Genomic DNA, 23815 nt, shown 5'->3' with positions numbered 1-23815 from the left:
GAGATATTGACGGTAGAGACCTAACCGAACGGGGTTAATGAGTTCACCTGAGTCGGTCTAGCACGATTCGAATCCGAGCCTAGTCGACTGGATCTATGTTTTCCCGATAGTTATCTTATCGAATTGTGGGCATAATTAATTATGTAGATAATTAAGCAATTCGACAGGGTAATATTAATATCAGAACTTTCCATAACCCAGCAAGGAAAATTTATGATAACATCTTCTAGATAGCGTATGATTTTAAACAAGCCTCACTAGTGCTCAAACTGTCCTATTATGACAAAGCCATCTTACGCCTAAAATATATTAACCCTAGTGCTCAAATATATAAATAGCAATCATCTATACATGCGAAGTCCCCTCCCCCTTTTTGTCGCCTTTCTTTGGCATCCGTGGAAGCCCCAACCATAACAACAAAATCCCACCGGAGAGACTAATGATAAATGGCTGCAAGACCTGCACACCTCGAGCCTGTGCAATAGCGCCCACAACGAAAGGCAGCACAGCAGCTCCACCACCTCCAAATGCCGCCGCAAACCCAATGGCACTGACGTGTAATGCTCGTGGAAGCAACTTGGTAGCGACAATAACTGCAGCTGGGAAGAAAGGACCGAGGAAGAATCCCTGGAATGAGACCGCGACGGCGGATGCGTAGAAGTTAGGCACGAGCCAGAGGATGAGTCCACAGGCTATTGCGAAGAGGGAGTATACCTTGTCGAAGTTAATATGTTAGTTGATTTGGAACGAACGAAGGTGGGAAGCAGATTGGAGATACATACGATAATGGCCATCTTTTCCCCGATTCGTGGAGTGATGAAACCGAGTACTACTCGACCACAGGCAATGCCTAGCCAGAAGCCCGTGGCTACCATGCCGCTGGCGAAGTCTTCTCCGTGTCGCACTCGCATCATGAACGTCACGATCCATCCGCCCAAAGCGACTTCAATGCCGACATACCCGAGGAGGAAGAATGCGCAAATCCAAGTGACCCTAGCAGATCGCTTCGTGAAGAGAGCTTGACGCAGGCCTCCAGCAGGGTCGTCCCCTTGGGGAGTAGCCTCCTGTAAGGCTGCTGCTGTGGAATCCCAAAAGACAGTTAGACAAAACGCAAGCTCGATAGCGGCACAACCAATCTGTAAAGCTATTATATCAGACTTTCTCAACACATCTGAGATAACGACATACCATAATATAGTAGAAATAGTACCAGGGCACTTTTGCCTCCGTAATTAACGAAGTCGCTATCAGTGGGCACAGAACTGCCCCAACACCATATAGTCCGTGTAGGAGTCCCAGGAGTTCGTTGGCATTGGCCATATTGCCAATCCAAGCGTTCCAGGCTGAGTCCGCCAATCCATTTCCGAAACCCGCGAAAATGAAGGACACTACTAGAACTGGATATGGGGGATGGACGCAATTGACAATATATGCCAATAAATGGCATCCCGGGGAAATCCAGGCCACTCCGCGGCGACCAAGCGTTGTATGGATCTTGTTGTTAAGTAGCGCAGCCAGGGTATAGCCGCCCAGCGGTGACAGGAAAACTAGAGAGACGATAGTATAAGAGAGATTATAATAATTTTCGAGCTGAGCAATCAGCGGTGGATCTAATAACGTGTAGGGTTCACGCTTACATATGGAATTAAAGGCTATAAATATTAGCTATGCTCTGATCAACCGGCAATTGAACTTACCCCATACGCGGCATCATTCGCTCCCATCACCAGAAAACTCCAAAATGTAGCCAGCGTCTTGAGTATATTGGACCTGGGATGATTCCATCGTTCCGCCTCTTTAAATACAGGCTTAGCCTGCTGTGCGCTCTTTTCAGGAGTTGGGCTTTGCTGTGCTAAAGCACTGTCTAAGTCTGGATTGTTAGTCGCCATGCTTTTGGGTAACCTCTGAGATTCAGAAATTAGGATCTGGGTCTTTATATCGACAGGACCCAGCACAGCGCTAAACCAAGTAAAGAGTAGTGGAATACAGCCTAAATTGGCCCTACAGTTACTTCGTTGCCAAGTATTGTCGGTCCAACCGTGTAGGATGTGATTCATCGATCCATTGCCACATTGACCCAAAACTAAATCAGTCCACATCCCCACAACGGTGCGACGAGAGGCAGACGAGGTGTTGGTCTTTTCGACATGAATAGCCCATGTGAGACTTGATACACGTCCTCTATGGACCCCAAAGGAGGTCCGTGAGATATCATAGTTTGTACATTTATTTCGTGGCACTACTAAGTAAGAGTACATTTTAAGAGCCCTCCTTTCTTCGAGGAAAGGACAAAATGAGCAATTGAGCATCAATCGGCAAGAAGCACGTAGACAGGTGTTGAGGTCCAGCACTAGTAATGTAAATTAGCTTCAGGTGCGATAAGCTTATACGAACCAGCTTAACAGAAAAGATACCCTTGAAGGATTCTAGAAGTTGAGGGCGAGTCATCAGCCTACTTTTGTGGCGGATACATGAAGACTTTGAAGCTGTTGACATGATCGGAAGTACCCAAAATGGAAAGTGATCGGGTTGCTGGCGGATCTACCCTTTCAAGCTTAGTGCTGCACAGAAGGAGATCTAATCTTATTGGATTCTGGATACATATACGAGATACACTATGCCTAATATGGTAGAACACCCAACTCCAAATTTCCCACGTTTGAACCAGCTGATCGGCTGGCGGTCCATCATATTCAACCCCACCTCGCACTCCAGCTCGCACAGCAAACCCATGGCGAAGCTCCCTTGGCCCTCATGCCAATTTGTTGCTCATGTTCAATGCATCCCAGTTGATCTTTGGCCCGGTGAACTTATTCTTCCGCTCTAACCACAGTAGCATTATAAGGATATACACTCCCACTAGGACAGCCGACCCACTATATCCACATTAGTACTCTCAAGGACGCGGGTCGAGATGGCAAGGATGACAAAAGCACTTACTAATTCATCGACCCTGCTGTTGCCGGTAGTTTGGTCGGGAAACAGAACAGTATCCCACTGAAAGTCAACCATACGGTGGAGAAAATATTCACTGCGTATCCCCATCGACCCAGGTTAAAAGCGCGTACCGGAAGCTTGTCCCGTCCAACTGTCGCCAGGATGGCCTGTGGGACGGTGAAGCTGATGTTCAAGAAGAGGATCGACATGTTCACGATGCAGTTGAATGCGGTCGAACTGGCGATATAGACCAGGCCGTAAAGGAGACAGAACGAAACCGACAGGAATGTGGTGCGCACGGGGATGTTGAACTTCGGGTCGATGAAATTCCAATAGTGGGAGAAAGGAAGGCCGTTCTGTTTTGGTAAGCATCACACACCTTAATTCTTGGCTGCGCCTGGAAACATACATCTCTAGAGAACGCCCACGCGATCCGACTCGAGGTTATCCATTGGCTTGGACCGCAGGCTGACCGGTTAGTATAGTACTACACACCAAAGGGCACCGACTTACTCCAATACAGAAATGTCATGAAGGCTTGCAGCGCTGTGGCGCCCACCTTGCTTCCTGTCGCTTGGTAGTAGACCTCCATGCTAGGGATGAAAGCCTTGTGAACTGCATCAATGTCATGGATGCCGCAGAGCATCACTGTGACCCACGGTACAGCTGTCATAACACCTACTAGGACTCCGAGATTACTGCCAACAGTTAGCGGAATGTCAACATTTATCTGTGGTCGATCATACATCACAAGAGGGATCCTCCGGCCCGGTTGTGGCATTTCCTCCGCGATATGTGTGACAGCTCCGATAGCCGCATAGCAGTATTGTCCCATCGTGATGCTCAGCAACCATGCTGGGGCCGTGTCCCAGCCACTGGTCCCCTGGAACGTCGTGAGGATTTCAGGATGGTAGCGTCCCCGGCCTGAGGCGAGCACAGCTATCAAGACTATGATTAAGCCGGTTATGGACAGGGTAAACGTGGTTTTCGTCAGGTAATCATAACGTCTCTGTGGAACGGCGAAGACAGGAACCACTAATCAATTAGTCACGGCGTCTATAAGCAGACCTTGGGGCCTTACAGGTCAAAGTGACCACCAACACATAACACAAGTATATCTGCCACCTCTCATGCTGAAAGTCTGGATACCAGAACACTGCTATCCCAAACGCCGAGATGCCTGTATAGATGATGCCCGATGCCGCACTAACCCACCATGCTATTACATTGGTAATACCAACTGTGTATGCGGCAAACTTCTTGTACTTCGGTGGAGCGAGGATATATGTGAAGTGATATTGACCCTAGAGGTTGTCAGCGTGGTCGAAGCATGATGATAGCGAAATTGAACGGACCCCTGAAGAGGGTAATGCAGAGCACAGCTCTGCCAGTCCTAGCAGCACGATCCATTGCGCTACCGCCGCAATCATCACTCCGAAGAGGACGGTCGGGCCACCTCCATATGCCAGGGGCGTTCCGAACGTTGCTCCGTAACCTAACCATGAGTTGGCAATACTACCTAAGTCAGTGAACGGGACTTCATGCGGCTTGTTGTGGATGGCCCTACCTGAACGACAATCCAATGGCTCCCACCCAGGAAAATGACCGTGCAAGCTCGGGCCGATGACCCTGGGCCTGGAGGACGGCATCGTCTGGAGCAAGGCTCTCGTCGGATAGTTTTTCTACCTCGTACGGAAGCTGATTCTTGATATCTGCGGTGTCAGTCATCTTGGACTATGGTGACGAAGACTGACAAAGTCGGCTCCGAGGTATGAAGGGAAGAAAAGGGATCGGGGAGATATTAGCACTACACATGTGAAATACGGTGCGTTGCACCGCATATTAAATAGCAGCTACGCTGGTGCTAGGTTACTTGGCTATTCTATCGAGCAATTGCTTGGGACTTTCACACACCCAGACGGGAAGCAAGGATGTGGAATGTTCAGAGTGGAACCAACAACGTAGGGGGTGGGGAATCCAGCCTGTATGGAATGTTAACTATGAGAGCATCTTGAACGTTAATGGGACCGTTTCTTCAGATCATCAGCCTGTCCTTTGACCCTGTGAGCATTTACAGCTCTTCCGAACCATGCATGTTGCGAAACTATGATTGTATATGATGCAACTTCATGCTGGCGGCTGCAAGAGAATAAATAAGCACCTGCTTCAGACTCAAACCCCGGCGGTTAACCTGCACTCCTCCGCCCCCTTGCATTGAAGCCTACGTTTGACTATTGCACTGGAGCTCTCCACTGTAGAAATGTCGATCAAATTGGAGACCTCATGATATACCCTCTTACCAAATTAACCAGCTTCTTCTGCCTTGGACACCTCGTCGTAGCCCTACACCAAGGCCATTACATTCCACGAATCCACGATCAGCGTGCTTTCGTTTGAACCGATAAAATCAGGAGATGTAGAGGATTCAGGACACGCTGATAAGCAGCTTATTAAGAGACTTCACCAGAGCTACGATCAAGGTATGTGTCTTCTAGGAAAGCCGAAGTTGCCGGCCGAGCTATCTTATTAACCTTAAGGGGAAACCCGTCGAGCTCCCAGAGCTCTAGCTTAGCTCTCAGGTGGCCAGTGCTCTCTCCCATTTTACCAATAAACTCAGTTTCGATTAGTAGCTGCCTTCATAGCTGTTAGCATTGCGGCTCAGCAGTCGCCAGACCTAGATCCCTCTCACATCAGCACTAACCACTAAATTCACACGTTGAGTGGCTTGGTGGTACCATCCAATACGAGCAGGGGTCCCTGCCATAATAATAGTAGCAACCGATTCTGCCGAGTATAAAAGACCCCCCCGAACCCCACACGTAGATCCTCTCGCGATCCTAGCGATAACAACATTCTCAGACGCCTAAGCACCCCCCATCAATGGCAGAAGCCAAGTCATACGCCGGAAGTTGCCACTGTGGCCAAGTCAAGTACACCTTTTCATTATCGCCACCGATTGAGGAACAGGAGGTCGTCCAGTGTAACTGTAGGTTTAACCTAACTAATCCCATTTATCTCACCGTCGGCAATTAAACCGAATTCTGGCATGCGGCATTTACGCCTAATTCTTCCCTATCTGGGCTAATTTTATCCCCGAATGACGCAGGCTCCATTTGCCATATTAATGGCTATTTACTGGTTTATCCGAAAATAGACGATTTTGAGTTTCCGAGGGAGGACTCTGTGAAGGTTGTTTTCTTTTTCTATTTACCTTTTTTGTCCTCTTTTGTTGTTATTATTATTAATCCTAAGAATCTTTGTTGCGTCATTGCACTGGGTCCTTTTTATGCAGGGTATTATTATCTTGGCTAACTTTCTGACGAGCAGGCTTATCGCTTTGCTTCCGAACAGGTCCCCCATTATTTCTGTAGGAATTGTGGGACTAGTGTTTATGCGAGAAGTACTATTCCGCAATTCAGTCATCTCATTGCGTTGAATGTAATCCTCTTTTTTTCTTTTTTTTTTTTTTAAACAAAAAACCCCCCTTGTTATAAAGAGTATGTGGTTAATGTTGTGTCTAGGTACGTACTGTTCCCGGCGTTGACATTGAGACTCTGAAAATTAAGAAGATGGACGGAAAAAGTGTCAAGTTTGGAAAGCAAAGTTGATTTTCTATAATCATATCTTCAGTGATACTATAGGGGAAGATAGGTGGGAGGTGCTTAACGCTGTTTAGGGTTTGTGAGGTATTTTCTTGCTTATGTATTTCTGCACGTGATGGATCCGGTTGGATATTTAGGAAGGGCTCACCTGACGGAGTTAGTGGAATTATATATCTCGGTCGAGATGAGCCTTGTATATGATAGTATATGATACTATATGGAAGGTTATATATGACAACAGAGTATGTGTATGTGAAGTTACAAAGTGTTTGTCTTCAAGTGATGTGGTTCGTGCATATGTAAATTGTCACTAATCTGTTGAAAGTGCTACAACTGCACACACGTTGAGCCCTCGTTACCATCATAATTACTGGCCAGGAGGGAAGGTATACTGTTGAACAACACATGACACCTGCCACCTGGCTAGCACATGATGCTGGGTAAAACTGCCTTTCCCTTTTATTCGTGCTAGGATAACGCTGACAATGTCGTAAAAGTATATTCGATCGATATATGCATTCCTCAGACATCCATGTGAATTGAATTTGGATGCTCACGGAGTGCTATCCAATCATAATCCATGTTAAGTATAGCTATCACCTTTCGCAATCTGTGTACAGTGGCCGAAACTAGAAGGGCCCGTGGAGATGAATATAGGACGCGGTGGCCATATAGACCTGAATTCATCATTCGATCTGCAAATTAGCCGTGCGAGCATGAAGCACTGGAAAGCAATGAGGAGCCTAGCTATTTCCTCGACAGGATTACCTATCTTGGCCTAGTGTTGACATCCAGATTAGGCTTAGTGATCTACCCGTTTGATCATGAAGCGCTTCCACTGCATACTCAATTAGTATTAGAATGGGGCGCTGGTTATTTGGAGCAGCCTGGTAATGCAGTTTATGTAACTCGACTAGGACTATAATAATGTCAAAACATATAGCTCTACGTTTCCTAATTCTGGGATACCTCACTAAATCAGTGTCAATGCAACCTTTGTATGTACTCTTGGTTGTAACTGGTCTCATGACTTATTAATCCCTTGCCAGCTGCCACAGCTTGTCAAAACAAGTATGCCTCTCGGTTCCTATTATTATAAAGCATACCTGGGTAATATTCAGTTGAGCAAATGTCACCATGTACGCCGAATTTTGAAGTATCCTGTTATGATTAGCCGCTTGAAGATTCTTTTGGCTTTTAACCTCTAGTATTAGACGCTGAGCAATCCGCTAACGGAGACAGATGGGGTCTTGCTATCGGAATCGGTCTTGCCATTTTAGCATAGCTAAGATACCTAGAGAAACTGAACTGCAAAATGCATGATTTGATGTTTATCTCAACCCCCAACATTGTGACTCATAGACGCGGTAGCATACACAAGGATGGCTTATCACAAGATACGATGATCGGTCATTGCGTTCTAAAGCAGTGTAGACGCTGTTTAACATTAGTGTCGCAGTTGAGCCTGTCCTTATAATTAGCTTGGGGGTTTCACTGTACTTGACCAAAGAACAGTTGCAGCGAGGAGTAGTGCGAGATGCTGTGAAGGCTAGCCAACCTGAGTGTCGGCGCCCACCTTTCCTAAATAATTTCTGATCTTGCTGCTAGGTAATTTGGAGACGTTACGGATTGAGGGAATACTGAGTAGTTGAAATCAATCACAGTTGAAGAAGGACAAAAGTCGTCGCGCTGAATTCCCATCTGTGTTGGAGCCTGATCAATCTCGGATCCATATAGCTTGAACCTTCCCCCTTCGGATAAGTATGCATGCGCTCAGTGAGTTTCTTGGTTTACTCCACGATAGGATCAGATAGTAATGATAACAATGACAACGAATGTGAATAGTAGTGGATATAAATCGCATATAGGTGTTTCTGTGAGGCATTAGGGTAACCATATCTCAGCCCAAACAGCGCTTGATTGGCTCGATATATCAAAGGAAGCCTTGGAAGATCCGAAAAGAGTTCTAGCTGCGAGTCTAACATGTACCCCATGTGGTCTCCACTTTTGAGCAATAGTATCGCATGAACCTTCCTATTCGGTGTCTGCAGGAACATGGTGCATGAAGGTGAGCCACAGTAGCGGCGTTTCAAATCTAGATGAAGCGGTTTTGGGGAGACCCTGTTGGATGCCAGCAATATTTGCTGCGCATATATCTGTTAAGTGTCAGGTATATTGAGAATGCTAAGTATAAACTAGGGCAGAAGATGTAAGCGTAGTGAGCTCGGCTCCCAGGAGGAAGTAGCATCCATATGGATTGTTGCATGAAGCTCGGCGTAAAGGGAACTGAAAAAGTGGCGGTTTGCTCGGGCACTAGGTCCAATTGACTTTTGGCAATATTTTCAGTTGATATATAGCTGTTTAGCTCCGCATTTATTCTTACCCAATTCAGATAAGGCTGGCTATATTGTTACGTGCTTGGTCCATTACTGCATCAACTAGTTCCACTGGTATCCGAGAGCGGCCCAATTCCGAGGAGGAACTGTTCAATGAATTCTTGGAAGTCCCTTCTTATCCTTTCCCTGTAGGGCAGGAGAAGACGACATCTGCAGGCACAAATATCCGCAGGAAACTGTAATCCCAACGAGAGACCATATTGGTAAGTCAAGATATTGAAGTTTCTCAATAGGATGGCTACCCCATACGCTATACCCAAGCCATGAACCGTTAATACTAATCTTGAACGGCCAGACCCCCATGGGCAAGAAGGTGTCGGTGACAAGTGGATCGACAAGCAATATTTTTGGTTGCCTGGAGCTTCCCCGCATTTCCAGGGCTCCTTCCCAGACGGATGTCGGCTATCATCAAGGTTTGGCCTAAGTCAGGCTACTGATGTAAGATGAGTCCGTGCCGATCTTCGTAGGAGAATGCGACACGGTCATACACAGGCTGGCCACGAGAACAAGAAGGTCTCGGTGTCTGACGTTCTCACCTGCGTGTTTACGCCACTGAGTCAAGATGCATTGGTCTTTGGATTCTCTTTGTGTTATCGCGGGGGTTGGAGACAGTCGACGGATCGACAATCAGGGCTTATCACGTTCCGCATAGACTTTCCTAATCGGGACGTGGCGAAGTTTCGCTGATTGACTTTGGAGAGCTGATACCAACTCATACATCTCCCGTATGTGTGTCCACCCTTATCACGGTGCGGCTGAGGACAGCTGAATGCATGCATCCATAAATCGCGTGTGTAGAGGAAAAAGGAGCGCATCTTATAGTAGCAGAATTGTAGAGGATTTTTTCTGAAATGACTGGCGTGGAATATTCCCTCGCACCGGTGTTCTTGTCCTGGTACACAGAAGTAGAGCGCAAGATGTAACCGTGATACTGGGAGTAGAAGAACCATGGCTGCAGTGGCTGAAAGGCAGCGAAACAGCGCCATCCCCACTTAGGATGTCCTGCCGAGTTTAACACAAAAAAAACCCCGCAAACTTTTTACGGGCCGGAAAAATTAAAGGAAAAAGAAAAAAAAAAGAGTGCCCAACGTCACGATTTTCAACCGCGACTTATCATTCTTGCCTATCAGTGACTGATGAAGATCGCTACCATGACCAATTCCACTGATTAAACTCCTCGATAATCATCTGCACCCAATTTCCCCCGACGAATGATCCTTTCCTAAACGTGAGGGGGTGCGAAAACGTCCGGGGACTCTTCCTCCTTACTTCCCCTCTCTGTGTATAGCTGCCCGGTTTGATATATGAACCCCCGGCCTCAGCTTCTTGGAAGATTTTCCCTTTAGAAAAATTACGCGCAGAAAATGGACAGGAGGGTACACCACTTGCCCATCAAATCAACTCGTCCACCCCTTGGCTGAACTCTCATCAACTTGTCATACGTGATTAAATCTCCGTATGGACCTGGAATCCAACTCCCAACCCCTTAAACCGCACTTGGTCGATCAAGATGTGCAAGATGCTCACGATCTCGCTGCGATGGGCCATGACCAGGCCCTCACGCGCAAATTCGACCTGTGGAGCATGCTAGCCTTGGCATTCTGCGTCCTAGGTATGGACGGACTTCGTTGCATCGGGAATGACAGAAGTTACTAACAAAATGTCTAGGAACATATTCAACTTTTGCTCAGGATCTCAGCAGCGGTTTAACCAACGGCGGCGCTGTCGCTATTCTCTGGGGTCTCGTTCTGGTCACAGCATGTAACCTCTGTGTCGCCCTATCTCTTGGCGAGCTCGCCAGTAGCATGCCGACCGCGCTGGGTCAGGCGTACTGGGTCTTTCGACTATGGGATACCCCCTTGGGTCGCTTTGCTTCGTACATGTGCGCGTGGATCAACACCTTCGGCTGGTGGACGTTGACCGCGTCACAAATCGCCTTCATGACCGAGTTTCTTCTTGGCATGAAGGTCATGTTCGAGCCGACGTGGGAAGGAGCTGGGACCGGGTGGCTGGAATTCCTCGTCTACATCGGCTGTGTCCTTCTCTTGACCGTGATCAATGTGGTCGGGTGCCGGAGGGACAAAATCCTCCCCTGGATCAATAATTTCGTCGGTATCTGGTTCACCGCGTTATTCGTCATTTTGTCGCTGGTTTTGCTTATCTCGGTCGGAGTAAAGAAGGATCTATCTTTCCAGCCCGCGTCCTTCGTCTTCGGCAAATGGATAAACCAGACCGGCTGGAGCGATGGTGTAGTGTGGTTTACGGGACTGGTCCAGGCCGCGTACGGTTTGACAGCTTTCGACGCGGTCATTCACATGGTGGAAGAAATCCCTGCACCCCGCAAGAACGCCCCTAGAGTTATTTGGTTGGCTGTGCTGCTTGGTGCCGTCACCGGTTTTATCTTCATGGTTGTCTGTCTATTCTGTATCCAGGATGTCGATAAGGTGGTCGACTCACCCAGCGGACTACCTTTCATTGAATTGATGCTCGAGACGATCGGATTGAAAGGCGGCGCGACATTGATCGCATTATTTATCTTTAACGGCCTGGGACAAGGCATCGGTATCCTAACCACCGCATCTCGCTTGACATGGGGATTTGCGCGCGACGGCGGGTTACCCTGGAGCGGCTACCTCAGCCACGTGGACCCCGTGTGGAGAGTGCCCGCGCGGTCACTCTGGTTCCAGGGCGTTCTAATCGCTTTGGTCGGAATCCTGTATCTTTTCGCAAATACCGTGCTCGAAGCCATTCTCAGTGTGAGCACAATCGCCCTCACCATCTCCTACGGCATGCCCATCGCCGCTCTGCTCGTCGTCGGACGGGATAAACTGCCACCGGGCCAATTCAATCTTGGGCGATGGGGCAAGCCTCTGAACTGGATCAGCATTATCTACTGTGCCATCACAACGGTATTCTTCTTCTTCCCTGGTTCACCGAATCCACCGGCGGGTGATATGAACTACGCCATTGCCGTCTTTGGAGTAATGCTGGTGGTATCTGTCGGCTTTTGGTTCCTTCAGGGAAGTCGCACGTATCTGAAGACGGAGGATGCCATTGCGCAGATGATTGTGGCGCAACGCTTGGAGAATGAAGGGACAGTTGAGCCGGATTCGAAGAAGAAATAGACCGATTGTTTATCTTTGATGTTAGGAATACGGCTCGCCATTATGGACGATGCCTTCATGTCAGGTATATTATATAATTAGCGTGATCGCAGGATATTGGATCTTTGTTTTTATCTGTCTTTGTCAACAGCTTAATGATAAGCTACTCGGTACTGTCCATGTTGCTCAGCCACTGAAGGCCTAGCCGTACCATAGCGGAGTTCGCCGTAACTATGTAGACTGACGTTGAGATATTAGGGCTACTTGCTGCGCGTCATCCACTGATAATGCAGTGCTCCCCATTAGGACGGTACTCTACATAGATTGAGGGAAACGTTCATAAGGATCTTCACAGCCCCTAGCCTATATTCTGAGACTTGTCTAACTGTCTTTCTCACTATATACTCAATGTTTCACTGGGGTCCTTCGAGACAGTCAAACCCAGTTTAATAGTGCCCAGTTCAATTTAAATGTCGTCCATATAACATCACCCCCGGCCTTTTTGAACAGAGAAACAACTCTATGTTCATGCTCAAAGATCGTCCTTATTTTCCCTACAACGCCCTGAAACTCCAGACTCATTGGGACTGTGCGTCGTCTCCTCGTCGGCAGACACCGATTTAAAAGCTCACCCATATCAAGCGCGCCGATCATCTTAACCAAGTCGAGGTGAATATCCCTCGGTCCTTCTAATGGTAGTCGGGTTAGTTACAGTCCCTTCAGTTTGGCTTCCCATGTCGCTGCCTGTGCTGCAATGGTATACATCGCGCTGCATATGTAAAGAAGATATCTGTAGCGAAAAATTCATTCTCTTAAACAATTTCCGAGCTCAAAGTGAGCTATAAATTCTGCACTCGGGGCAAAGATCCACCCCAGCCCTACCCATCACTGACAGAATACCACGGTATCCACCCGCCACAAGGCTTAACCTGTCCACAGCAGTACCGAATCCATCTATTAATCGTAGGAAACACTCTTCTGGAAAATGTCACATCCACTCTACAGACGATCTCAAAACTTTGACTCAACCCTGCGTCACATAATGACAAAGAAAAATACGAATAAATATTCAATACGAGGCCCTAAAATAAGCGAACTCACTCTATACCCTCTACGTATTAGGATCTTCACAAGTAGCCCCAATACTGAGGATCAATGGACCCTCGCCAAGCTCGAATACGAGACATCCAAGCGCAACGAAATTTGAGGCACGTTGAGGCTGAAGACTTAAATACGACATTGCTCGACGGCTTGGAGGATTTTCACGGTTTCTTTTTTTGTTCTTTCTTGGTCTTAATTGCATATATCGTGGTTCGGACTTTATATAGTTGGATTAATCTACAAAAGAATGTATTTCGCCAATACACTATCGATCTTCCTGGCCTCTGTCACATTCTACCACCAATGCGCCGCTGCCCAGGTAGAACAAGAACAGGCGCAGGCACTCAGGGCCCCGATCCTGGCTAGTAGGGAGTTCACGCCTATTGAAGAGGCCGGGCTGGAGAAGAGAGCTACATGTTCTGACGGAGGACAGTGTTTGTTCGGTCAGTGTTGTGGAACTGGGTGTTCGCCGAATTGTTGTGCGCATGACGATGGGGGGAGTAAGTTACCTTCTTTTTTTCTTTGTCTCTGGGAGTTATTGAATGCCGTATCCCGGTTATGAGGCATCTATTGTGGATGGGATGTTTTGTGATATTGATGAGATATACTAACGAAACCACCAAGTCGGCTGTAATCTCGCAGAACGCTGCCAATTCCAGGGTAACGTCTTCGTCGGATGTTGTAATGGGTTTATTGGGTACCTTTCCCCTCCCTTCCACCCTCCCCTTGGTTCTCAATTTGGAAACAAGCTAAACAATACAGACGCTGCACCGGCGAAGCAACCAGAATAACAGTCCACTCCCCAGCCGACAGCACGATGTTCAACACCGGTGCCCCCGCAACCTCAGACGCAACTACAACTATAACATCAACTACAACCTCCAGATCCACACGCACCATGACATCCACCGAATCCACCGCTACTGCTACATCTGATGAGGATTCAAGCTCCAGCTCAAGCGCAGACTCGAGTTCTAGGTCTCGGACGACATCGGCGGAGGAAACTCGGTCTACGTCTAGTTCTACTTCGAGGTCCAGTTCGAGGTCTAGCTCTGCTAGTGCGAATGATAGTGTCGGAACGACTGCTTCGTCTACGAGCTTTGCGCAGGGTGGGGAGACGGGGTCTGCTAATGCTGCGCCTGTTATTACGGGTTATGTGGGGTTAGAGATGGGGGCTGTTGCTGTTGGGGCTTTGTTGGTTTTGTAGATGTTTTTTGTTGGGTGTGGAGGTGAAGGGGGCGGATCTGGTTTGTGTAGTAATGAGTTATGATTTCTCGTGGGTCTGTGTATATATTAATTATTGTGGTTGTTGGTAGGTGATGTTATGGTTAGCTATGACATCGGAGGCTTTTTTTAGTATGGGTCTATTTAATGTTATTTTTATCTTGTGTTACGTGGAGATGTTCTCTCGGCGACGAGACTGAGTGTTAGATCGCCATTTTTGGCTTTGGAGATTACTGAGATCATCATTTATGCAGAATCATATCGCTAATGTGGCGTCAGCTTGGTAAGGCTAGAGTTTGACCATGTCCTGTACCCCATAGTTTACCCTCACGTAAGCGGACGAGGATTACAACCTTAATTCGATCATGGTAATTTATGAACAGTTGTATTGAGTCGCATCTAAGACACATTGTACAAAGTGGTATCTGCTATATCTATATAAAAAAATTTTTAGTTGCCAAGGGCAAGCTTCTTGAGCTCGGCGAAATCGGGAGTTCCGAGACCAGTGACGGGATCCCAGCCCTGGGTAGCGTTCCAGCTAGCGTAAGGCACGACGGGACCACCGTCAGGGGCGCCGCCGAAGCGAGCGCGACCGGTGCAGCCAATGCTAGCACCGAGGGTGATATCTTGCAGACCCTGGCGGCCGGTCTTGTACAACCAGGGGTTCAGGAAGCCGAGAGTGGGCTTGCCGGCGCGGAGACGGGCATCGTTCAGGAGAGCGATGACGGCGCTGAAGGCCGGGGCGGAGGCGGAGGTGCCGTCGAACTCGCCCAAGGTGCCCTTGTCGTAGACGGCGAAGTTCATGCCCTGGGCTGCGACGTCGGGGAAAGCACGGCCGGAGGAGTTGTAGAGGCCCTTGAAAGTGTCGCCGATCGTCTCGAGGTAGCTGCTCACGGCCTCATCCTGCCATTCGGGACGGGGCCAGTAGTCGGAGAAACCGCCCGAGGAGAAGTAGGTGCCGCGCTCGGGAGTGGTCTTGAAGGTGGCGCCGACGGAGGTGACCCACGGGCAAGCGGCGGGGAACTGGGGTGGGAAGTGAGTCCGGTTGGTGCCGTCGTTGGTCATGCAGCCCTCGCCAACACCAGAGTCACCGGAGGAGAAGAGAACGGAGACACCGCGGCTGCCAAGCTGAGCGATCAGGTTGCAGACGGTGCGAGCGTACTTTTCGGGGATTTCCTAAATACTGTTTAGTATGTGTTTCAAGGATCAACGGTGGAGGAGTGGCTTACCTGTTCGTTCTCTCCATAGGAGGTCGAGATGACCTGGGGGAGGTCCTTCTGGTCGAGCTTCAACACATTCTGGAAGAACTCAAGGTACGGCTCATTGCTGTTAGAGTTGGGATCCGGCTGGGTCAGATCAGGAACGAGGGGACCACGGCCTCCGGTGCTGAATTCAGTAACGGGCAGTGGAGCGCTGACACCAAGAATGTACTGCAGGTCCAGGTTGGCCTCACCGCTATCGGACGAGGAGTTCTGATCATTGAGACCGCCGTTGAAGGTGGTAACGGAGAAGTTCTGGCCCTTAGCCCAGGGAGCAAGGTAGTTCTCAAAGTTCTCCAGGTCAGCGTAGCGCGCGTACTCCTCCAGATAGCTGGCGAAGGCGATCTTGCTGCCCGAGTTTGCATCGGCCTGGTAATCACCAATGTTGTAAAGCTCCTTCAGACAGGTGGGGGTAATGATAGAATCACAGTGCGAGATGTTCTTTGCAACGACAGCGGCAGCAAGGGCGGTCACGTCCAACTGGGAGGGCTTGCTGTGGGTAACGGCCTTCTTGGGGCTAATCTTGCCAAAACGGGTGGTCGGTTGGATGGTGTTGATGTGAGGGGTGACCGACTCGGGGACGTCGTACTGCAGTGTTCTGAGACGGCGGATGTGCTTCACATCGCTGACGTACCATTTGAACTGGGCATTCAAGAGTTTGTTCGCGGTATCGACGGTAGTACAGAAGTTGATCCAGTCGGCATCCTGGGTAAAGTCGGTCACGCCGCCGTTTTCGAGCCATTGTCGAACGGCATCAACGGTGTCATCTCTGGGAAGAAGCATGCGCTTCATCTCGTCGTGGGTGGTGAAGTGCTGGCCGTAGCTGGGGTGGTCGGGATCCGACATCTCCAAGACGGTCTTTTCGAACCCAGCAGCATCCTTCTGCGCGAGGGCGATCTTCAGACAAACCTCAGTGTTGCCTTTAGGGGTACTAGAATAGTGCCATCCTAATAAGAAATTAGTTTTGCGACCGACTACCGATGAAACTCATGCTTTTCGAGCATGAGGAGGATCAAGGGGGGCATACCCTTTGGAACGGCAGACAGCTTCTCAAAAGCCTCCCCTGCGGCGGAGGAGCTGAGCAGTGAAAGCACTGCGAGCGAAAGCGCTCCACGACTGAAGAACATACTGAATTGCAATTAATGGCGGACAATGGTTGTAGAGGGGAAAGACGAGGGGGAGAATGCGGAGAGTATTTATTTTCAGGCTAGACGACCAGCCTTCGCGTGATTGTTATCGATAGTGCACTGTCATCGCTTGCAGCTGACTCTGCATACCATTGAGCAATCAATGAATGCGCCGGACGTCCGTCGGGACCCTCCTCGCTGGGCCAGCATGATTGGATTGACCCTTGGGGATCCAGCCAAGCCCGCAGCACATAGTTACATGGTGTGATGGAGGCATCGAGCACCCTGGCTTATCAGAATGCAAGGTGAGATGCGATCGTCAGGGGATGTGGAGACCACTATTCTAATTCGGGATGCGACACCGACTCGGCCAAGACGATAATCAGGCTGCCATTTTGGGAGTGCATAATATGTCGCCGAAGACTTGCATCTCGCTCTTCGGTTTCGATATAGATACCGTGTTTAACTCGTGTCGATGTTAATGGAGGTCAGTTCTGAATGTTTCCCAATTGGTTCTTGTTTGTTTGTCTCTTTTGCGATGCTTGTTTGCTTGGTTTGCACGCCAAGAGCCTGAATAACAACAATGACGAATCACAACAAAAGTATTGTTTCGGACTGCTGACTGTACTCTGTTCAGATTCGTTCGTGAATTCGTATTTGCTGACTATAAATACATATCATATCGATATTCTCCCCTGTTCATCACTTCGTGTTCAACCCTTTCCTCCCCTTCTCCCTAAATTGAACCCCTTCTTGGCTCGATGTAACCTGAGTTGCAATCCTCCACATTATTCAGACTCGGCGAGAGACTAATCGCGTCTCCGCTATGCTTCTTCGGTACAAGCACCGCCCGGCCAACGCTTCTTCTCCGCCGAGAGAAACCTGCCCTATCAATTTATATTAATTGTACTCCGCGATATCAGAATTGCCACATCTCTATCGTGAAGGCGTGATACCATTAGGTAATTATTATACCTGTCCGTGAGTAAGAGTGGAGAGTAAAGCACACCGCCAGGTTTGCCAGATTGAAGAATGCGCCGCCATGGCTGACGTAGGTCTAAACCCTACATGGAAGGGAGGAGAGAACTCAATCCTATGGCTGCTTACGACTCGATCTGAAGATCTTTGTTTGGACTACGAGAACTCGTATTTGTCAAGCATTATATATCAATTAGTATAATAATTCTTGACGTAGAGATTGTGCGATCTGTGTTGTAGCTGTTGTCTCGCTTGATTGTGGCTGTGGAGCTCCGATGCTGCACAAATAGATAACGGAACTGTTTCCGTGGCTTTGATTACCATGGAGACGCTATCAAGCGGGGTGCCACCAACCTTGCTGAATTTTGGATTTCCAGTTCTTGGTTCTCGATTTCTGCTTTCCTTGGTTTTTGGGGTAGAGTCTATAATAGCAATCATTATGCATTATGCAATGGCACCATAACTGCAGAGGTTTGCCCATTCCTACTTGATTAAAAGCTAACCTTGGCGGTTGGTCCAGCCTTGTTCGATATTATGTCCAACGTTGTTCCGATATATATATTTCCAGGGCCTTGGCACCACGAGCCCTCCATTGTTGAAACTGTCAATTATCTACGCAAATATTAGAACGAAATTTTATAAAAACTAAAAATAAATAATGTTTAGCCTCCGGTTTGTTTGATTGGCAAGTGATGTTGTATCGGATATCCTCGTCGACACTTAATTAAGTGATAGGACTCGGAACATTATAATAGGTTCAGAGTTCGGGTAAGTATTTTAGAGGATGATAAGAATAACCAATGGGTTTATCTTCCAAAACAAGATCAATTACACACACCATTGACTATAAGCCGTAAAGTACGGTGATTAAGCCCATTTTTCCCTTGTATTTGCCATAAATCATAGGAGAACTTGTTAAGAGCCCTGTGAGGGGGTGGTAGATTGCCCGATATTCGAGTATAAGGCTGAGTAACCGTTAAACTTAGTTTCTTGGTGCTGACAGTAAGCATGCTTATCTAAGAAACCGAGTAGGTAGTAGTACATACGTAATGGCATAGCATTGCTCCTTGTTACATACTTCGCCCCGAAGTTACATGCTTACCGATAACTTTCTTTCGAAACATGTTGGTATGTGGGGTCATAACCCGGCTTACCTACCTCGCGAGTGCGCCAGTCTCGTCTTATGTCAGGGAGCAAACAAAGTAATACAAACCAACATGAATACATAATATAGTGCATGTCAGGCTTCTTATGCTTAGGTAACTCGTACAAAAGATATAAGACCCACCCTAATTTGCGGTAGCCGGTCAAGCAAGTTTGTTGTCGGTAGTTCATTGTGAGTCGTGACTATGGTTTTGCAAAGTAACAAACGGCGCGAATGGGCGCTTGAATGTCTCTTTCCCAGTCTGTGATTGTAATAGATCTTGTTAGAGTCTTGGGAATGCGAAGTCGTTCGTATGACAAGAAAGAACTAATAACTAATGACCCAAAGTTCAGTATGGGTTCGACTTCTTGAATAAGCCTTAATCTCCGGTGGAAAGAGCGTATACTCTAGGTTCAAGACACTGCTGGAACAAAGGTAATTACAGCAACACTAAGTGTGCTATCCGTCTGATCCTTTGCTTCAATGGGCGGACTTGAATGTAAGTTAAAAGCAGGCTGCTGCAGTTCCTTTACCCGCCCTGATTGATGTCACGTGGAACAAAATCCACCGTATGCGATCAATGCGTGCTATGCAAGGCACAAGCTAGTCATCGCCCTGTCGCATGCATGATCTGTTAGATCTGTGAAAAAATGTCATCTACGGCAATCCAGCGACGGTCATCTCATTCATTACAGTGGAAATAGATTAGGCACATCATATTAAGGACGAGTATATGAATGATCGCCGATCCTTTATCCAATATAGCAAGAATCACTCATAAAGAGGACCAGTCTAAACGTTCCGAAGCTGGCTGAGCAAGATCCCACCACAGCTCTCCCACCCTCGCCAAGCTTTGCCGTCCCATGCCTGATGCAAAAGGGCGTTTTTGTCAGTCGCAACTGCAAAAAGATCCAGTCGACCAACGCCCCAGCACACAGCTGAGATTGCACTAAACAAGGTCTTGTCACCGAGTCGACCCCATTGGCCCCATTTACCATTGTGCCAGGATATATGCCAAGCGTCATTCTTAGACCCTCGCACAAATACATCCAGATGATCTTTGCCCCAGCTAGCAACTTTGACATCACTAGTAACGACTCCACCAAGGGACTCCCAGACACCCCGGTTGGTACCATCCCACCATCTTTGCCACAAAGCATTATCAGTGCCTTTGACAAAGAGATCAATACTGTTAGAGGCCCAAGAAACAGCGGAGACAGGACTGGTAGCGACACCTCCAAGGCTCTCCCATCCACCCCAACTGCTTCCATTCCACCATTTATGCCAGACAGCGTTGTCGGTACCCAAGGTGAACAGATCTAGCCTGTTGCGTCCCCAGCTAATGGTCTCAACGCAACTGTTTATCTTGCCGCCGAGTGACTCCCATCCGGCCCAGCTCGAGCCGTTCCACCATTTGTGCCAGCAGGCATTATCTGTGCCGCGTACAATGATGCCCAGTCGATTGGGACCCCAGCTCACGGCACGGACAGCACTACTGGCAACCCCTCCGTGTTTGTCCCAGCCGCTCCAGCTGGATCCATTCCAGTACTTGTGGTAGCAGGTGTTGTCGGTGCCAGGGCCAAAAAGGTCAATCCTGTTCGGGCCCCAGCTGACAGCTTCAATGGGACTGCTGAACACTCCACCGAGTGATTCCCATCCACCCCAGCTGGAAGCATTCCACCACATATGCCAGCAGGCATTATCAGTGCCAATGCCGAAGACGTCGAGTCTGTTAGCTGACCAGGCGACGCTAGATACGTGATGGGCCATGATAGCGTGTTTCTTGGATCTGATGACCAATTAGCGCACTGAATACTATGAGAAGGACCAACGAATGCAGTCGGTATCTAGCATACAGGATTTGGTGAACACGTTTATTCTGCAGCGATACAGCACGATTGTTCTCTTGGAAGCTTGGTTTTCTATTGTATGAGGCAAAGTACTGTTTCTGGCACATACCACTGCCTCTATTTACGCTTTACCTGGACATGGAATGTCAGGAGGAAATCACTCACTGTCATGAATACGCTTTCGTGGAAGACGCATCATGTAGTTACTGGCTGCTGGTGATGTGTTCTGCCTTGTAGATTCGAGTGACTGAGTGGCTACCTTTCGCGCTGACTTTTTATTGAGTCGTTGTATCCTCGTCAGCATTTTGGTGAGCGATTTATTAATACGAGATGTTGTGTACTGAGTTCATGCATGTATCATTGACTGTTACTTGCCGGCTTGCGTTTCCATATCCAGTGAAATGTCCCTCGCTAATACCGCAACGAGAGTGATGATGATAAACCTGTGGCGCTTATCATCCATAACATCCTCATCTGGTACGAGATAAATTATTCAGGATTCTCATACAATTGAAAGCATCAGGTCCTTCTTGCTGCCAGTGATTACTGCTAGTAATTGCCCGTCTTGCTAGAGATTACTACTTGCATCGAGCCGGGTTAGGAGGGTCACCCTCCTCACTAAATCATGTTTTCACTTTTGTATAAATGCCAGCTGGCGCTGAAACCTGCAGTATTCAACATAAGCTGTACAATGCGGTGGACAGGTCGTATTCGAAACTTTGTAGATACAGCTACGCGAGGGAATGGGACAACGTCTCGGTCTCCAAAGAAAAGTATAGCAGTTGGCTAGGCCTCCCCTTTCGTCCTTTGTCGACCGATGTGGATTATGCCAACAGGTCAGTCTCTTAAAATGTGCTGTAGATATTGTATCTCTTGGCATGCTTGATAATAGATGGCGCGGTCTTTTCCGTTGGCTACTGGTTCACTGGACCTTGGGACCCCTGTACGGCGTTAACAATGACGGATCTTCTGTCTTATTCAGGGTGGCCAGTGTTGCTATTATTTTTATTCTACTGTTCTGTTCTTCGGGATCATTATGTCTTAGGGATAACTTTTATCTTCGATGCTGCTAGACTACATCGGCCCAAAAGCATTGATACCAGTCCTGCAAAATGTATTCAGTAGGGTCACAAAGTCTCATGGTCACACGGGTCTCGAACACCATGCAAATAGCCATCTGACGCATTCTGTCTAAAAACGACCTACTAACAGAAAAGAAACCAAATGGCCGTTGTGGAGATAAGCAAGCCCAATCGCAATATATTGAAGCGGTCTCCATTTGCAGATTGGAGGGATTTAGATGCATCGTTGTCTGCATCGTTCGTGTGATCCTGGGACGTAATATTGGGACATGGGCCTGCTTCTGGGGCTGGATCGGCTCTAAGTCGGGGTTCAGGGTTAGCTGGGGCCTTTTCTGGTTTTTCCCTGCCGCAGACGAGCATATACATTGTGATGTAAAACATGGGGATCACTATCAACTCCATAAAAGCTGATAATATGTTCCTTGACAATTGTGGGATCACCGCTATTACAAGTATCACGGAGAGATGGCTCACAGTAGCAATGGCAATGATCCACTGGAAGAGGTGGATAGCTTTATAGGTGATTGGAGCCACGCTGGGAAGGTCTTGGAACCACTGCGTTACGCGCCGTAAGAACGAGATATATTGGCACAGTTGGCGGAATAGCAGCCTCACAGCGACGAAAATCAAGATGTTCCCGAGAAACACAATGCATGCCATGTATGAGATGGTGAGCAGATCTTTAAGTAGGCGGATGTTCAGCAACATATCGGCAACAGTGAGCGTCAGGGGTTGCAGGCCGCCGTGTAGAAGCCAGGTGATCAACGCCAGATCGCCAAACATCAAGGGCCAACGGATAACTCGCATGGCGATGTACATTGCTAGATAGGTGAGACACCGCCAGTGCCCCTGTCCACACTTTCCAAGCGGGGCACGGTGCGTGGGGGAGAAAATCCTTTCCAAATTGGAATCATTTGGAGGCAATGATTGTAGATCTTTTTTGTCATCTACCTCAGCGGTCGGCGACCAGAGCCCATATACCCGATCGCAAAGGCCATCTGCGGTAACATTAGACGACGGTGTATCTTTGTCCTCTACTGTTTTCGTATTTTGATCTGCGTCTCCCTTGTTCTCATGTTTGCGGGTGGGCGGATTAGCAGTTTTCACAACGAGCGTACGATGAGGCCAGTCTCGATTGAACCCCAAATCTGCTTCCGAAGTGTCCCAGAACAATGACAACAGTTCGATCAATATAGAATCGGCGACTAATGGCATCGCCAAGATCTTCATCCATGGAGAATTCTCGGACTTGAGCAGGGTCACGTACAGCGGCACTGTGCCTCCAATGAGGAACGCGCGCCGCGTCAAACGCCACCACAACTTGCGCTCGAGACCGGAAGAATCCGACGTGAAGTAATAATGACAGGAAATCGCTAAGCCGGCATGTATTTCAACGAGGTTTAAGAGTCTCCAGCTCACAAGATCAAGGAGCATCACTGCGACGAGTAATGCAGACTGGGATGGAGAGAAGAGTAATACGTTGCGCTTTACATTTTCACGAAACGTTGGGTGTCCGGTAGGTTTGATGAGAACGCTGATTGTTGCAGTGATGAGAGCAAAGGTGGTAAGTCCCCATGGTGCCATTCTACCTAACCTTCTAGGGCTTCAATCCAAGACATACGAGGGAAATAAGTCTGGAATCTGGATGGGAGAGAAGCAGTGGCTGTTGTCATGATTTAATCCGAAGCACGACGCTAATCGGGGGCTCAGCAATTTTTCTCCCCTAATTTTAAACTTTTTACATAGAGAAGCACGCTAAACCACTTCGAGTTTCCATTAGCATACAAAAGCCGAACCGACATTAATGAAGGAGATATCCTCATTGTACTAGACTATAAACACGAGTATGGAATAATATAGTCTTCACTCAATTATCACGCGTACTTTACTCAATCACCAACTGTCGTTATGCTTTTGCACTGGGGACCATCTTTGTGCGATTATCCCCATCTTTTGGTTCATTGAAATGTTCCCCTACTGTATCATGCGATGAGATGATGCTTTTCGTGCT

At 48.1% G+C, this 23815-nt stretch overlaps 7 protein-coding genes across 7 annotated transcripts; 2 read left to right on the top strand and 5 right to left on the bottom strand.

Annotated features, from left to right (window-relative positions):
* Window positions 1-345: 345 nt before the first annotated feature.
* Window positions 346-2057, bottom strand: AO090011000241 (uncharacterized protein; the record flags this gene model as incomplete). Its single annotated transcript, XM_023232858.1, has 4 exons — window positions 346-714; window positions 783-1136; window positions 1189-1590; window positions 1698-2057. The coding sequence occupies 4 exons, from the start codon at window positions 2055-2057 to the stop codon at window positions 346-348; spliced, it is 1485 nt and encodes a 494-aa protein (XP_023093423.1).
* A 695-nt stretch (window positions 2058-2752) lies between these two features.
* Window positions 2753-4665, bottom strand: AO090011000240 (uncharacterized protein; the record flags this gene model as incomplete). Its single annotated transcript, XM_023232857.1, has 7 exons — window positions 2753-2876; window positions 2941-3293; window positions 3317-3405; window positions 3433-3944; window positions 4006-4241; window positions 4293-4452; window positions 4505-4665. The coding sequence occupies 7 exons, from the start codon at window positions 4663-4665 to the stop codon at window positions 2753-2755; spliced, it is 1635 nt and encodes a 544-aa protein (XP_023093422.1).
* Window positions 4666-10393: 5728 nt separating this feature from the next.
* Window positions 10394-12060, top strand: AO090011000238 (putative amino acid permease family protein; the record flags this gene model as incomplete). Its single annotated transcript, XM_001825853.3, has 2 exons — window positions 10394-10547; window positions 10604-12060. The coding sequence occupies 2 exons, from the start codon at window positions 10394-10396 to the stop codon at window positions 12058-12060; spliced, it is 1611 nt and encodes a 536-aa protein (XP_001825905.1).
* A 1897-nt stretch (window positions 12061-13957) lies between these two features.
* Window positions 13958-14497, top strand: AO090011000236 (uncharacterized protein; the record flags this gene model as incomplete). The annotated part of the gene is made up of 2 exons (XM_023232856.1): window positions 13958-14334; window positions 14473-14497. The coding sequence occupies 2 exons, from the start codon at window positions 13958-13960 to the stop codon at window positions 14495-14497; spliced, it is 402 nt and encodes a 133-aa protein (XP_023093421.1).
* Window positions 14498-14814: 317 nt separating this feature from the next.
* On the bottom strand, window positions 14815-16750 carry AO090011000235 (S53 family peptidase; the record flags this gene model as incomplete). The annotated part of the gene is made up of 3 exons (XM_001825851.3): window positions 14815-15540; window positions 15594-16570; window positions 16651-16750. 3 exons carry the CDS (start codon window positions 16748-16750, stop codon window positions 14815-14817), a joined length of 1803 nt encoding a protein of 600 aa, XP_001825903.1.
* Window positions 16751-19664: 2914 nt separating this feature from the next.
* Window positions 19665-20642, bottom strand: AO090011000234 (uncharacterized protein; the record flags this gene model as incomplete). The annotated part of the gene is made up of 1 exon (XM_001825850.1): window positions 19665-20642. One exon carries the CDS (start codon window positions 20640-20642, stop codon window positions 19665-19667), a length of 978 nt encoding a protein of 325 aa, XP_001825902.1.
* Window positions 20643-21927: 1285 nt separating this feature from the next.
* AO090011000233 (uncharacterized protein) lies at window positions 21928-23238 on the bottom strand (the record flags this gene model as incomplete). The annotated part of the gene is made up of 1 exon (XM_001825849.3): window positions 21928-23238. The coding sequence occupies one exon, from the start codon at window positions 23236-23238 to the stop codon at window positions 21928-21930; it is 1311 nt and encodes a 436-aa protein (XP_001825901.3).
* Window positions 23239-23815: the final 577 nt, after the last annotated feature.

Source organism: Aspergillus oryzae, chromosome 7 (assembly GCF_000184455.2).
Source record: "Aspergillus oryzae RIB40 DNA, chromosome 7".
In the NCBI taxonomy this organism is placed as follows: domain Eukaryota; kingdom Fungi; phylum Ascomycota; class Eurotiomycetes; order Eurotiales; family Aspergillaceae; genus Aspergillus; species Aspergillus oryzae.
This window is presented reverse-complemented; position numbering and strand designations above follow the sequence as displayed.